This window comes from Suncus etruscus, chromosome 8, assembly GCF_024139225.1.
Source record: "Suncus etruscus isolate mSunEtr1 chromosome 8, mSunEtr1.pri.cur, whole genome shotgun sequence".
Classification (NCBI taxonomy): domain Eukaryota; kingdom Metazoa; phylum Chordata; class Mammalia; order Eulipotyphla; family Soricidae; genus Suncus; species Suncus etruscus.
Window position 1 is genome coordinate 52,410,074 of NC_064855.1, and position 16,854 is coordinate 52,426,927.

At 36.9% G+C, this 16,854-nt stretch overlaps 1 protein-coding gene across 1 annotated transcript in view; it reads right to left on the bottom strand.

Moving 5' to 3' along the window:
• DCLK1 (doublecortin like kinase 1) overlaps window positions 1-16,854 on the bottom strand; it is a 404,307-nt gene that overhangs the window by 185,492 nt on the left and 201,961 nt on the right. The window contains 1 exon segment of the mRNA XM_049778893.1: window positions 12,920-13,019. Coding sequence (XP_049634850.1) covers window positions 12,920-13,019 — 100 coding nt within the window.

The following is a 16,854-nucleotide window of genomic DNA, read 5'->3' on the forward strand; positions in this document are numbered from 1 at the left end:
AAGCCCTGGAGAGGGGCTGGAGAGGAGCTGGTTGGGTGTTTGCCTTGCACGCTGCAGACCCAGGACAATCCTGGGTTCGATTCCTGACATTCCATATGGTCTCCCGAACCTGCCAGAAGTGATTTCTAAACCCAGAGCCAGGAATAACCCATGAGTGCCTCCTGGTGTGGCCCAAAAATAAACAAACAAAAAAGGAAAGCCCTGGAGAGAGAGTTCAGCGGGCCATAGCTCCCCATGAGCCTCTGTTACTGGGAAACTATAAAGAAACCATAATTGCTCTTAGGCTGCATTTGAATAAATTTAATTCTTTTAATTGAAAAAGTTTCTATTAGGTAGGCGTATGCTCTCTGCATTAGGTGAAACCCCTAAGGAGCATAATGCATTCAGTTATGGGTTTATTTTAAGGAGATGATTGTTACCCACAAAGTAACCAGAGGAGTATAACCAAGATATGACAGTGGTTAAAAAAAAACTTATTAAAGGAACAGTGTTTTATAAGAGTGCAAGTGTCTATATGTTTTATGGGTACAAAGTTACACCACACCCACCACCAAAATGCCTAGAACCTTAGACCACTGTATATAGAACTCTTCCTGTTCTCTTCCTTGCCTTAGGTAACCTCAGTTCTGTTATTAGAGTACAAGGGTTTATTTTTACTGGAAGGTTTACCCCTTCCTGCTTTCTTTCACCTATGAGTGAAAACATCTGATATTTTTGTCTTTTTTCTTTCTAACTAGCTTTGCTTAGCATGACACCAAGATAATGACCATAAGAGAAATTACTAAAAGAGTTTTTCTTAAGAAACCTGCAAAAGTCAGTTTAGGTTTTGAAGGATTAGACCTCTTTTGAAAGGCTGATGAGTAAAGCTGATTACTTCTGTACCCGCTGATTTAGCTAACATTTCTTGGGCCCTTCTGCATTGTGAGCACTGAGATAAAAGGTGTAGGACATTCATATTAATTACATATAAAGCCAAACTCAACGTATTTGCAACAAAGTAAGATCAAATGGAGAGTCTGAGATCCCCAGTATTTTGTTTTTAATCTTAATTATAAAGTCTTTAAGCACCATGATTACAAGCATGATTGTAGTTGGGTTTCAGTCATAAACAGAACACCCCCCCCCCTTCACCAGTGCGACATTCTCACCACCAATGCCTCCCCCAACCTTCCCTGTATTAGAGACAGGCACTCTACTTCTCTCACTCATTAACATTGTCATGCTAGTTGTTAGTGTAGTTATTTCCCTAACTGCACTCACCACTCTTTGTAATGAGCTTCATATCATGGGCTGATCCTTCCGGCCCTCATCTCTATTGTCTCTGGGCATTATTGCTATATCTTTAATTTTTCTTAAAACACATAGATGAGTGAGACAATTCTATGTCTATGAGATCCCCAGTTTTTATCGACTATGTGACATATACCAGGTATGTGAACTGAAGGAGTTTCTTAACTTCCCTTAACTTGGCATTTTTTTAATTTGAAAACAACATCACAGAGGTTTTCTAAAAAGTAAATGAGATATATGTATGTATATATGTGTATATATATATATATGTGTGAATGACAAATAAATCATTTACTAAACAGAGTAGGTTGATGAAGGCTTTATAAAGGCAATTTTTGAACTAAACATCAGAAACAGAAAGAACTGTGTTGATTCTGTAATAAGGGAATACATATCATAGTTCATGCTAAAGAAATACTTCTTCATATGAAAGGGGAAGAAAGGATGCAAGTTCTGCTCCAGGTTGTCGAACAAAGATAAATGTAATGGGGAATACCAATAATAGCACTGATGATGGAGGGAATAAGAGAAATAATGTAGAGAAATAGTACAAGGGTTATGCACTTGCTGTACAGTTGACTAGCCCCAGTTTGATCCTGGGCACTACATTAATCCCCTGAAAACCTCCAGAAGTGACTCCCAAGAACAGAGTCAGGAGTATATCCTGTGTACAGCTGGATTTGTCCCAAGAACCAATAGGGAAAAAATGGCAAAATAATAAAGAGGCACAAAACAATGGTAATAGCTGAAAGAGATTAACAGAACTGAAATACATCAATCCTAAAATGGCAGGCAGAGCAATGTTTATGTTGGGGAGAGCTTTCCAAGTGAATGTAGCAGAATCATTCTGTGTTCAAAATTAATTCTCAATGATAAAAAATGAAATCAGGAAATTAGGTTAAGGAGTCATTTAAGAATTCTAAAACAAAGGATTCTGGGCAAGTAACAAAGGTGATTGTCAAAAAGCAGGAGAACAAATACTGGACATGAAGAATGAACGTGAGTGCCCCCATTGACACCACCTGGTATTAAATGAGAATGCTGATGCCAGGAAATCACAGGCAACTCAAGGAGGGAGAGCAATGATCAAGAAGATAGTGATTTCTGTTGTGGAGTGTGATGCATATCAGGTGGAAATAGAGCAATTATAATGATATTTAAAGTAGAAAGGCAAAAATATGTCTCAGAAGTTCTCAAGAGGGTTCTCAATTAGAGACACATATTGAAGAGAAAGTATGCATAGATTTAGTATGTGTTGTCAAACATAAACATACTTAAATTTGAACTCTGCCTTCAACACTAAATAGCTGTGTGGCCATGGACAAATTATTTATCATCTGAGTCTTAATTTCCGTAATTGTAAAATTGGGAAAATTATCCATACTTCAAAGACTTTGCTTATTGCATACCATCTGGTTGCCATTTGTCACCGTCATTGTCTACTATAACCATCATTACTAAAACCATTAAGGTAGATGAACTTGGCTAGGAATAAAGAGTAATTAATTAGAAAATAAAGGACTGACGACTGAATCTTAGGGAAAAATTAGTAAACTAAGCAAAAGAACAAATCTGAAACAAGTTCAAAAGTCATCAAAGAGGTAAGCAGAGAGATGTTTACAAAAACACTAGGAAGAATTAGGGAAGAAAATTTCAAAGAGGATTGCTTAATGCACCTTTTAAGTGTCTAAAGAGGAGAAAGAAACAAAAAAAGGCAGGTGTTGGGTATAGATATTTGAAGAGCCTCCTTTTTTAGTAAATATATCATTTATGTGGCAGAAGGAGAAGTCAGCTAGAAATGATGAAAATAAGATTAGAAGATAGAACAGTCTCCAGATTCCAAAAGAATGCATGTGTATCAAATACTAAAGTGAATTATCAAATGGATCACCTTCCTGAAATTCAAAAATATAATTGGTCTTTTCATTTTATTTCAAAAATATAAAAGGCATGAACCAGAGCATAGTACAGCAGGTAGGGCTTTGGTCTTGTATGTGGTCAACCCAGATTTGATTTCCATTATCCCATACATACCCTCAAGCCAGTTAGGATTGACCTCTGAGCAAAAAGCCTAGAGTAAGTCTGAGCACTGCTAGGTGTGGCTCCCCAAAACAAAACAAATCAAAGTGTAAAAGGCTTAAGTTATTGAAAAAATGAGGATTTGTGAGAAAGAGTTCTAATATGAATTCCCTATTACCAAGAGAAGGAAAGATGCTTCTGTTCACCTCAACTGAAACTTCACTGTGAGATCTAAGGAGCTTGGTCTAAATCATCCAGAGATTGACTAGTGTCTGAGTATTTGGCTGCCACATTGGGTAGCCTGTTGTTGGACAAAGGACATGAGTGTTTTCATGGATCTAAAGAAATAAGCTGCATGGAGCTAATTTAAATTCTTCTTACTAAGAATAGAATCTGATGCCCATGGGAAATTTTTTAGAAAACAAAGATGAAGAAGAAACATCCAAAGCTGAAAGAAACCAAACTGGCCACATCAAAGAAGGGTAGAATGCTCTCAGTGAGATTCCCCAAAGATCTCACAAAAATACCCATAGATGTTTGCCCACCCAGAAGCCTAAGCCACCTTTTAACAATATAGTCAGCAAAGGCATTCCCATCCTCTTTTGCTCATCACCCTGCTCCAATCTCCTTTTAAATTATCTCTCTGGTCCAAGAGACCAGACTTGTATTCACAACTTGAGTATCTTCCTGGTGTTCATAGTAATCCTGTGGTTTTCTATAATAATACTGGAAAGATCACCAAAAACCAGGAAGGAGATGAGTAAACAGGAGAGAAGGATTTGGTCAGTCAAGAAGAGAAACTCAACACAAACGAAAAAAGTAGGGCCTCAATCAAGATATATGGAAAAAGAACTCCAATTTTTTGGTTTGTTTTTGGGCCACACCTGGCGATGCTCAGGGGTTACTCCTGGCTCTGCACTCAGAAATTACTCCAAGCAGTTTGTGGACTGTTTAGGATGGCAGAAATCGAACCCAGGTCTGTCCCGGAGCGGCCGCACACAAGGTAAACACTCTACCACTGTGCTATCTCTCTGGCCCCAAGAACACAAATTTTAAATGCTATTGTATATAATGACTATAACTGACTATATATTTTCAGTTCTAATTAAAATGGTAAAATGCAGCTAGAAGATTCCATAACACTTTTTACTATTTTTGGAAGGAGCAAAAATGTCTTGAGATGGCTCAGTATCATAGAGGGAATAAATTAATTATATAATTTATATATATAATGTATATAATTAATTATATACATTTATTATGATGATGGAAGAAAACATTATAAAGGGTTTATTAAAATTATAAAAATTTATAAAATTTACAAGAATTTATGAAAAATTAATAAAGGATACCATAATTATTGTGCAATCAATGTGCTATTTACCCAAAGGTATAAAAGGAGAATGAGATGAAGGCTTCTAAACAATAAGTTTTTTTTTTAAATTGTTTACAGATAGCCAAGATATGGCTTGATGAGTGATAGAAATAGAGACTTTTTAAAGTTAGGAGAAATACATGCATGATTATGAAATGAGGAAATGATACAGTAAGGATAGAATGAAATAATAAATCCACCAAGAACAAAAATAAAGGAACACTTCTAAGGCAATTTTTTTCAAAGGAATAGAGAGAAAACAAGATCGAGAATATGCTCATTGCCTTTAGAAAGAAAAAGAGACTCTTCTTTTAAAGATGAGCAGGGAAGGTACAGCATGTGTGAGGATAATTGGGGATATTTTGATCTGAAAGAAAATGAAAATGAAATACTATGAATGATCAATCATAGACTACTAGGAGGAAAGCTAATCGAAGAGTTATGGCAGTGTTTTTTATTATTCTGGATAGCAAACTTAGGACTATACATGTTAAAGAGGAGTTAATTTGAGGTCAATTAAAGAATTAATTTGCTAAAAATTAGCACTAGTGCCCTTCTAAATTTTCATCGACAGTACTTGCATTGGAAATAAATAAATTACTGTTGCTATTATATTGGGAGGCATTCTGCCTTGAGAGAAAGTTAACTGATTACTATTCTAAGTAATAATAATAATAATTCTATTCTAAGACTATTAGTGTATAGGATTTATTTTCAATATTATATTTTGTAGATTTTTTTTTTTTGGTTTTTGGGTCATACCCGGCAGCACTCAGAGGTTACTCCTGGATCTATGCTCAGAAATCGCTCCTGGAAGGCTTGGGGGACCATATGGGATGCTGGGATTCAAACCACCTTCTGCATGAAAGGCAAACGCCTTACCTTCGTGCTATCTTTCCGGCCCCATATTTTGTAGATTCTTTACCATGTAAAAAATAAGATGTCACTGTTACTGAATACAATAAAAAATAAAACCCATGAGGACCATAAAAGAATGTGTAAAAAAAATATTGCATGTGTTATACAATGTCTTGATTTTCTAAGTAGAAAGCCATTTATTTTTAGCACAGGAACTAAGCTTGTGCTGGAGTTAAATTCTGTCTCCGAAGTATAAAACTTTGTATACCTCCATATTTTGGCAGATTAAAATTAAAACTATCATTGTGTCTGGAAGTCCATGTCATTCATGAGCTAAAATGAAGCTGTGGTGAATGAAGACTTCAGAACCTCTAGTTATTTCAGCAGTGGGATTTTGCACACTAGCCAATGTGCTCTATTAGTACTAAATAAATACTCCACACTCTATGTTTAAAATGCCAGGCTGCATTCTACCAATCAAGAATTCCACAGCAGATTTTCAGCAATGACATGTAATAGAAACAGGGAAATTATCAACAATAAAACTATGTTTCTTTGAAATAAGAACTGCACTTTCCTAGAATTAACATCTGTACAAAATATTTCAGTCTCAAGTACCATGCATCAAAGAAATCTGCCCAAAGATTCATTTAAAGGTGACTATGTAATCCAATTAATATCTAATATATAAAGAATTATCAGTCAATTGTAACCTTTTAGTTATTTTACCACAATATTTTCCAAAACTATAAAATAACCAAGAACATTAAGCAATATTTAGTATTTTGAGTCAAAATTCAATACTAAGGTCTTTCATATATTTAGATATAAGTTATATTAAAAATGGTACATGGGTCATATTTATATCTCAACAACTATTTGTGTTAAGCATGCTGCTTGGAACGGTGTTAGCTTGCTCTATTGAATACATGAATGGATACACAACAGGATTTTGCTAAAATTTACTAAAAAACATTTTATGAGGAAATGTTTTGTGTTTTTGTTTATTTGCTTTTTTATAACCCACCATATGCTCAAGGATTACTCCTGACACAATGCATAGAGTCATTTCTGGTGCTAGGGATCAAACCAGGACCTGTCTCAGACATGCAAAGCATGTATGCACTTCTATCCTTTGAGCTTTCTTCTTAAACAGAGTCCAAGTTTTTATGGAGACTCAGCTTCTTCTAGGTGTAGATAATCTTATGTGTTGCCACCATTCCTGGGTCCAGGACCAAGCAGCAAGGCCATCAGAAATCCTCTTGACTGAGATCAGTGTAGACTCAAGGCCTGGCTCTCCTCAAAATGACAACTTTAAAAAGCAAACTAGTTCTAAATGTGGTTTATTTTCATCTTTTAGAAATTCCTTCCAAAGAAAGGTGGATTTCTTCAAGTTTCCTTAATTCCTTTTACCTCCATCTCAAGAATAAAAGTTCAAAGTGGGAAAAGGCAAAAGATAATCACTTTTTGGTTCTTAAGAGAACCACAAGCTAACTCTTGGTGACATCTGCCTCCAATTAAGCCCTGCAAATGGAGCTACATGGCTGAGTACAGCTGCAATCCACTAGGAGGTATATTTCAGCTCAGGTGTCATTCACTAACATCATTAACTGAATAATAAGGAACACAGTTTTAAACGTGCTTTGACATTTATTATCTCATTTGAGATCCATTACAACCCAGGAAAAAAAGGTGTTTTACAGAATAGGAAGCAGGTTTGAAGTAAGAGAGACCACACAGTAAGTAAAAGGGAGAATTTAGGCTCGACCTCTGTCTTCTCATACTTTTTCAATACTATTTCTTTAAGTTCTAACCCTTTTTTTCTTATCATCCCAAGTTTGCAAAAGCCATCAGGATGTTGTAATGAATAGTGTCTGATAAGGTTTCTGTGACTTCTTGACTTTGACAAGGGTCAAAAGATAAGCTAAAGAAATGTCCCTTCTTTTGAAATATGTAACAGAAAAAATATTGTACAGTAGATGGGTCTGTCTAATGAAGGAAGGAATTGAATGGGCAGGAAACTTGGAATAAGATTCATGTGTGTGTAGGTGCATGTCTGCACACAGTCAACATACATATGTGTGCAAATACACTCAGAATTTCTGTTTTGTGCAACTTTATTTTTATTCATATTCTTTTTTGGGAGGGAGCCGTTACACCCGGTAATGCTCAGGGGTTACTCCTGGCTATGCGCTCAGAAGTTGCTCCTGGCTTGGGGGACCATATGGGACACCAGGGGATCGAACCGCGGTCCATCCAAGGCTAGTGCCGGCAAGACAGGCACCTTACCTCTAGCGCCACCTTCCGGCCCCTTTATTAATATTCTTGATGATTCAATCATTGATTTAATTCTTTTTCAAATGTTTTGTATTAATTAATTTTAGGTATTCATGCTAATGTTGCTAACCTCACATGAGTAAGATTTTAAACTTTCAGAGCTTCCAAAGTATAAATGCTGCAATTTAACAAACACATATTTTTAGTGCTCAGTTATCTGAATTTCTCATATAATAATACTATATATAATATATGAATTCTGAATAGCATTTAAGTTTCTTGTTTCAGTCAGAATCTGTCATCTTTTATTAGAGACTTAAAGCTTGTATAATATCTGATGCACATATTGCAAATGAGCTACATTGCACTTCAGCTCACCAAAGGTTTGCAGTCCACTCAAGTCATTTTTCACATGTACTATTATTAAAATGACATGGCTCCAGGGTCGGACTGATTGTTTCCCTTGCACATGGATGACTGAGGATGGGTCCAGGTTTGATCCCCATTGTCCCATATGTTTCCCCTATCTAGGAGCCATTTCTGAGCACAGAGCCAGGAGTAACCCCTGAATGCAGTTGGGTATAGCCCATTACAAACAAACAAAAAATAATAATAACATTGTTCCCAACCAAGCTAGAATACCTGGCTTCTTATTTTTAGTAAAAAAAATAAAAAATCCCTAGTTGTTTTTTTTAAACAACCAAAATTACTTTTTTGCTTTTTCTCATTTCAATTTTACCCTATTAGAGTCAATTCATGCTGTTAAAATCCTTGTGGATCCTATTTGGTTACTTACTATATTGGCTTCTGTTTTAGTGGACTTCATTTGACTAACATTAACATTCCTAAACCATGGATTCCCAAGCTGACATGGCAACCATGCTAAACTGTACAGAATCCAAAGCAGAGCTATTGGTTTGATTCTCAAGAGCCAAAAGTAGTTATCTCCAGGGACCTTATCACTCATCCTAATGAAGATCTGCACCATCATATCTTACATCAACCTATTACTCAGTTCCTTTTATAAAGGACTTCCAATGCTGTGAAATGCTCAGAATATCCCACAGCATTCTCCTAATCTATAAAGTGAGTGACTATAAATAAAAAGTTTAGCCTTGTCAAGTTCTTTGCATAGTGAACATGAAACTCTAACTCTGCAAGTCTGAAGATTGGTTTTAAAAAAACAAACAATAAAAATCATCTTAATTGTGGGGGTAGGAGTGATAGTACAGTGGGTAGAGTGCTTGCCTTGCACATAGCCAACCTGGGGTAAATTACCATATGCATCCCATATGGTTCCCCATGTCCACTAGGAGTAATTCCTGAGTATAGATCCAGGAGTCAGCCCTGAGCACTTCTGGGCATGACCCAAAACAAAACAATAACAATAACAATAACAACAACAACAACAAAATAAGCTTATTTGCTACCCAAATTGAGATAAAATATGGATAGCTCCAAACAACATCTGTTGTGGATTGAATTGTGACCTTCAAAAAATGAATGAGGGAAGTTGAAAGCCTGTCTCGAGTGCAGGTGGGGGTGGGGTGGGGAGGAGGGAAGATTTGGGATATTGGTGAAGGGAATGCTGCACTGGTGAAGGGGGGTGTTCTTTACGTGACTGAAACCCAACTACAATCGTATTTGTAATCAAGGTGTTTAAATAAAGATACTTAAAAAAGAAAAACATGCACAAGACCAAAGCCTGGTACCTTTGAAAGTGCCTTTGTTGACAATTCGTGAATCTGCAAATTTAGTGATACTAAGATGAGGGCATACAGGATGTTAGTGGGCATTAATCCCATAATTCATGTTCAAATCTTAAAATTTTAGACAGAGATGATTGATGTGTGAAGATGGCAACAGTGTTTAAAGACTAAAGCATGTTCAGGGTGACTGATAAAGGCTAGAAACCAGGAAAAGGCATGAAAAGATTGTTCTTCAGACTTTAGAAGAGCACAACACTGCATTCACTATAATTTTTTTACTTTTGGCTTCTGGAATTGTGAGGGAATAAATTTCTATTGTTTTTGCTACCTGGCTTATGATATTGTGATGGCAGCCCTAAAAAATGAATATAGCATCTAAACAAAAATTGTGTTATGTAAAATGATGCCTATTAAATTTATAATCAAGAAAACTCTATAGTTGGTAGAAAGAAAAAATGAATATAATCAAGATTTCTGAGCAGGGAGCAGGCCTGGAGAGAGTGAAAATAGGCAAAGGTGAGTGGTTGAAGACAGTGGCCTCACAGGGGGGCATTTCACTCTGAGGCTGGGGCTCACAAAGGTGACATTTTGTGATATGGCCAAGAAGTTCGCTATTCTTTTTAATGAGGAGAAGCGTTTTTTTTTTAACAGAATTTGATCATGTTTTAAGGGCAAACAAATTTAAAATTTGTTGGTGTATCATTAACACAGACAGAAGCAAAACTATGATCGAGTTTCCTGCCTCCAATTTGGCATTTTCCTTAACTGTGTTTCATCGTTCTAAATTAGACAGCCATGAAGGGAAGGATCCTTTGGTCTGACAGTGTCTATATATAATTTCTAGCCACCATTTCCAAGGTGCTAAAATTCCACTGATTGATGACGATATTGCTAAAATGGTTATATTTTGAGCTGGAAAAAAGGAAGCATTCTCTTTATTCTCCCTTTCAGTATGAAGTATTAGGGGAGGAAGAAGATTGAGTTTCTAAAACTGATCTGGCATCAATGGAGCCCTGGAAACTGAATGTTTGTAATGGCAAAACTCCTTGCTGGCAAGACCACAAGTGCCATCTCCAAGAGCTTTCCCAGCAGTAATTAGGGGGATGTATTATATTATTACGAATCCCAAACACACTGGGAGCTGGCTTAATTTTGAAAGATACAATAAAAGTGCTGCCTTGCGGTTAAAGAGCACTTTTTAGTGCTATGAAATCAAGCACAACCTTGTAGGAATATTAATTCTAAAGATGACTGTACACCCTGCTGGCTCTCTTTTTAAAAATCTATGCTGCAAGAGGCCAAATGAAGCCTCAGTGTGCAAATACAATTTAGCAAGTACAGATAAACGGGGCTAAATCATACTCAGAGCACTTAAAAAAAGATTCGAATTTCAACTACATTAGCACTAGAACATGCTGTACAAGCCAGAGTGAAATTGTGGATTGTCAGCATGTGAATTTAGTTTCAGGGTAAGTTCATCCAAGGAAGTAAAAATCTCAAATTAGATTTTCTTCCCCCACTTCACTTCCCCATCCACGTTCTTCTTTGAGAATGGAGGAGGACACTGTAACTCAGCAAAAGTATTTCACGTGCAGAAAATTATTAGGGTATATATTCATTATGGGGAAAGGATGCAAAGCTTTACCTCAAATAATCTGAGTGAGAGAGAGAGCTTTTTGTTGTTCTCTTCAGGAAGCCTGCCACTATTGCTGAGGACAGGACTAAGCTGCTGCACCAGGTGGAGAACACGAGGTTGGGGGAGAGGCTACATCTACCTGGATCTGATGACTTGCCTGGGATGCCCAGGTCAGCTCTGCTGATTGGAAACAGAGCTGTTTTCCACTTTGAGTTTGACAGGCTGTTTTCTGTATCAAAACCACAAATGAAACTTTCATTTTAGAATGCATCTGCGCTCTTGGACCATGCTATCAGAAAGAGCTATTTTCTTGAAATTGAAAGTCAAGGTAGTTAATTTTTCTCAAAACTGTGCTGTCAGCTCTCCTGCCTGGCTCTTAACATTCATTTGTTTGTGCAGTGACAGAGAGGGGTCTTCTGACCAAGGAGAGGGACGGGGAGAGGCCTTCCCTGAGGAACACTGTATGTGTGATGGATTTGCAGAAAACTTTGCCCTCAAAGGGCACTGACTATCAAAGATAAAGATGAAATGGATTCAGAAGAAGATTTCAAACCACTTTTCCAGTTTAAAAAAAGCAACTTAAATCTCTTCAAAGAATACTTCTATCATATTATCTTTCTTTCTGTCTCTTTCTATTTCTTTCTCTCTCTCTCTATATATATATATAATCCATCTGTCTTTCTATCATCATCACATTATATTTCTATCATTATTATTGGACATTTATTTAAAGTTTTTAAAAAAGTTTTTAAAGGAGACCTTTAATGTCCTCTTAGCACTCAATATTGCAATTTTTATAAGAGGAAATAATTCAGCATATTTGAATGCATGCAGCTGATGGTTATATCTGCATATATTATGATATCCTATGAGAACATGATCTACTGTAAAGTGGAACACTACATCGTATCAATTATTCAAATGAGTTAAGTATACCTGCATATTTATTTTGCAAAAACCTCTCTAAATTTTTCATTTATTAAGCAAAAATATATCATTTCAAAATGTTTTTCAATTATTTAAATTTAACTTGTCAAAAATACATGTTATATCTAATTAAATTAAAATATCAAATAAAGCTCTCCTACTCAGCAACAATCATTCCTATGCTACTTACAGATAATATTGAGCTGATATAGTGTATCAGAAAAATCATTCTTAATGTCATAACTTGGGTATTCATTTTCTAAGACACCTCTTTCCCACTTTATCAATGATCCCTTTCTTATCAACTGAAAATAATCAGATGAAATGCTTAATTAAAAAAAATTTTTTTACAATTCCTCACTGATGCTAATGATATTCACACTGATATATTATCATATTTAAATGATATTTAAAGGGAGAAGGATAGTAGGCCATATTTTGGTAAGGAAACAAAAGGAGGCTAGGGGAACACTAAGCCTAGAAGCATACACAGTCATTTTATGATTACGAATCTTTCAACTATCAATTTTGAGAAAATAATATAACTAGAAATATAGAAATCCCTGGCTTTCTATAGAAGACCAATTTAGTTATGAAATAGTTATAAATTAGCCATTGGTAATTTTCCCTTCTAAATGATTTAACCTTTCCAATTATCATTTCATCTGTTTCCTATATAAAAAAATATCAAAGAAATTTGAGATATGGAAAAGACATGCTAGTTGGGGATCTGAAACTGATTTGGAGTTGACATAATCTTGGCCTGGTGCAGTTCATTTTGGAAAGCTGCCTCAAATTTCCCTGGTTTTGAACTTTTTTTTTCCTTACCACTTTCATCTAGCAAGAAATCATCCTGGTAACGGAACTTCTCCGGTCCACATGCAATAAAAATGTCATCGTCACCAAAAAAGTCCTGAAGGCACATCACCTACAAGAGAAAAGCATAACACTCAGCAAGGGGTCAGCAGAACAGCAATTACAACAATGCAACCCTGCAAGTAGACATCTGCATAAAGCCACTTCCTGTCTAATGGAATCAACAGGGCAGTTTCTCCAGAGGAATTTCAAAAGAAGGTTCCAAGCATCTGTTACTAGTAAGAAACATGTTACATTGCAGTAGTGCAGGAAGACTGGATAAGGAAAATAGAATCAGTAACTGTACCATATATTACTTGGTATATTAATAGACTATGAGGTAAGAGCACTTTATTTTCATAATAGAGCAGACACAGCAATATGTGTAAAAGGAACACCCCTTTCTTCTTCTCAATGTAATATTCCTTGACAGCTAATAAAATGTGATTTTTAGCAACAAATATGTCTCCTCCTAATTGATACCATGGTATGCACATGTGAGCACTGTTTTGAGTCACTACTGAAGAAAATATGCATTCGTGTGACTGTGCGTATTATAATCTCATTTAGATTCACTCTACCTCCAGCTGCAGGGAAAATGGAAGAGCTCACAAAGGGATTAACAGCAAAAGCAACTTATTTTTGAAGTTTCACTGTAGAGACATATGGACATTACTCAGGCTAGAGCAAGTTTAATAGTTCCATACTGCCTGATCTCTTAAAGTCAAGTGAAGAAAAGTTTTGAAAAAAAAACTTTCAACTTCTCAATTGAGAGGCAATTGTCTTCATTAAGCAAATGTGGTTCAAATGAATCATTTTATTTTGAGGTACAGTCTTGGCTTCTGTGGCAAGATAGCACAATTCACAATGTGTATCATGCTGCAGAGGCAGCAAGAATACTGCTGATTTCTAAATTTCTGTATCTTCTTTCACCTCTTAAGGCAAATCAGAGCAGTCCATGAAGGCATTAAAGTCCATAAAAGCATTCAGAACTAAGTGAAGCACATCTTTTTTTCTAATAGTGTTTTCCCTTGGCCGTCCAGAGACCAGAAGCCAATCTTCCTAAGAGTATTAGATTCCTTTGACCTGTGTTTGCTATTAACTTCCTTTGTCATTTCATCCTGGGTAGCCCTCTTATGACACATCCTTTGTGCTCTGAGACGTACAGTAGTGAGATTGGGAACACAGAACTCTTTCGAGTCCATTTGGATGTGCTCTCTTCAGTCATCCCAAATCATCTCTTACTTCCAAATAATTATTTAGCATGATTTTATTTAAGCATGAAATTATATATCAGTTTGATTATGTATGAACATTTAGCCATTGTTAAAATCTCTTTGAGAGCTGGAAAACAAATTTAAAAGGAATATTGTAACCATCCAGAATGATGGACTAAAAAGTCTTCAAGAGTAGGATCAAAGGCTCTTTTACTTGAGCTAAAACCAGTTTCTAAATTTATATCCTTTATTTTTTGCTTTTGGGTCACACCCAGCAGTGATCAGAGGTTACTTCTGGCTCTACACTGAGAAATCGCTCCTGGCAGACTCAAGAGACCATATGGGATGCTGGGCACTGTCCTTTTACATGCAAGGCAAACGCCCTACCTCCATGCTATGTCTCCAGGCCCCTTTATTGATTTCACTCGACTCTTTCCAATTCGAAAGCTGCCCATATGTCTCCTCATGGCATCACATTCTACTCCAGCTTTTGAGAATAGCATAAGCATCTGTGATCCAAACCTGTGCAGACCACTTTCACACTTACATTCCTTTAACTCAGCCCTTATATGTCAGGTAACATACATATACAAGCAAATAAGATTGACTCTTTTTCAGGCAGACAAATGAATACAAACCCTAAATTCCCGGGACCAGAGTGGTGGTGCAGCAGTAGGGCATTTGCCTTGCATGTGGCTGACCTAGGGCCTACTGCGATTCAATCCCCCAGCGTTCCGTAAGGTCCCCCAAGCCAGGAGCGATTCTGAGCACATAGCCAGGAGTAACCCCCGAGCATCACCAGGTGTGGCCCCAAAACCAAAATAAAATAAAATATATAATATTATATATATAAAATTCCCTAAAGTGTGAATGGTTAATTTTTTTTTGCAAAAAAAATTAAAATAAGTTCTATGTCCAAATTGGCATAAGTAATACTGGGTTATTCTTCATATGCTAGTTCCTTTACTTCTATTTTTTGTTTTGTTTTGTTTTGGGGCTACACGAGGTGGTTCTCAGGGGTTACTCCTAACTCGGCACTTAGAAATAGCTCCTGGCAGACTTGGGAACCATATGGGATGCTGGAGACTGAACCCGGCTGGGTCTGTCCTGGGTCAGCCGCTTGCAAGGCAAATGTCCTGCCACTATGCTATCGCTCTGGCCCTTAGTTCCTTTATTTCTAATCTTCTTAGTACCCTCCATATCCAACAGGGAGAGAGAAAATTTCAGTTATTCTCAAAGGCAACTACTCCTGAAATGCTTTTCTCACTCAGTAACGCATGGACCACTGTTAACCATGATTCTTTTGGCACTGCAGCTGATGACTAGCTGTGAAAAGAACTCTGAGGGCACCCCAAAAAAAGAATGGTTTCCTCTCTCCTCTAGGCAGTCTGACTTCTCTGGCTGATAAATATTTATTTGTTATTTTGTAGATTTATTTGAACAGCTTCAATAAATCCACTCTATGCCTGTTCTGTGCTAAAGCTGATGCTGACAAATCTCTAATAGATGAAAAATGTTTCCTTAAGGGACATTTGCTTTTTTATGTCACACAATCTCTTATTTGCATTTTAGACTACTAGATCACTAACCAGATCACATTCAGCTATGTGTGCTGAATATTGTACTACTTCTCAGTGGAAAAAGAAATGTCATCTATAACATGTCAGGAATGGGTTGTAAGCCAGCCTATCTCCTTATATTTATTTTTGCTGCCTTTCTGATTTTTTGTTTGTTTCTTCTGGCAGGGATAAGGGCTCCTGGGGCATGTTGAGGGACACTGAGGACAGACCAGGCAATACTAGGGAAGTGATGTAGTGGTAAGGATCAAATCTGGGGGCCCTGTGAATGTTACATGTGTGTTCCAGCCCTGGTATTATCTCCCCAGGCTCTTCCTTCCATTGAGCATCCACTACCATTCTCCATCTCTGAGACTCAGAGACCAGAACAAATAACAATCCAGCTTGGACAGTTTAAGTATAATTCTGTTGGCAAGTGGGACATGAAACAAGATGAACTTTTGATAGTCTTTCCAGCTCCAGGATTCCAAGAACATGAAAGGACTGCTCTGATTGTTAAGGAAAAGTAACTGTCATCACCCAGCACAAAAAGAAAGGGAAAAGGAACTTCTGAGGCAAGCCACGCATATTCATTTACCTCTCAGTCCTCACTGACTGAAATCAATGAACTACCAGGGCCTGCAGAGCTTTCTGCATTATTTTTTCTAGTTTTGACATCACTCAGCTGTTTCTCTGTTTACAATCTCCTACCAGAGAAGGCTAGTCTGGTCAGCAGATTAAATTGGAATGAATAAAATGACACCTTGTTCAAAACCTTGAAAAAATGTTGATATCAGAGACTAAATGGATCACAAAGCAAGTCAGGTGCTTGATAATACAGGTTTGATCCTGTCATCCTATAAGGTCCCTCAACCCTGCCAGGAGTAATCCCTGTGTATAGAGCCAGGAGTAAACTCTGATCAATAGCTTTATGCGGTTCTAAAACAAAAAGTTGGTAGCAAAGAAGGTTTAAATACAGAGAACAATAAAGATGGATTTAGAGGACTATGCACTTCCATTATCTATGCTCGCTCTTCCTGCAGGCCCATGTATAGGGCTGTGCTCCAAAGAATTCTAACACACTGCTTGGAATCCATAGTCCACAGAGAGGAACCAATGTGTTAATCTCGTGGAT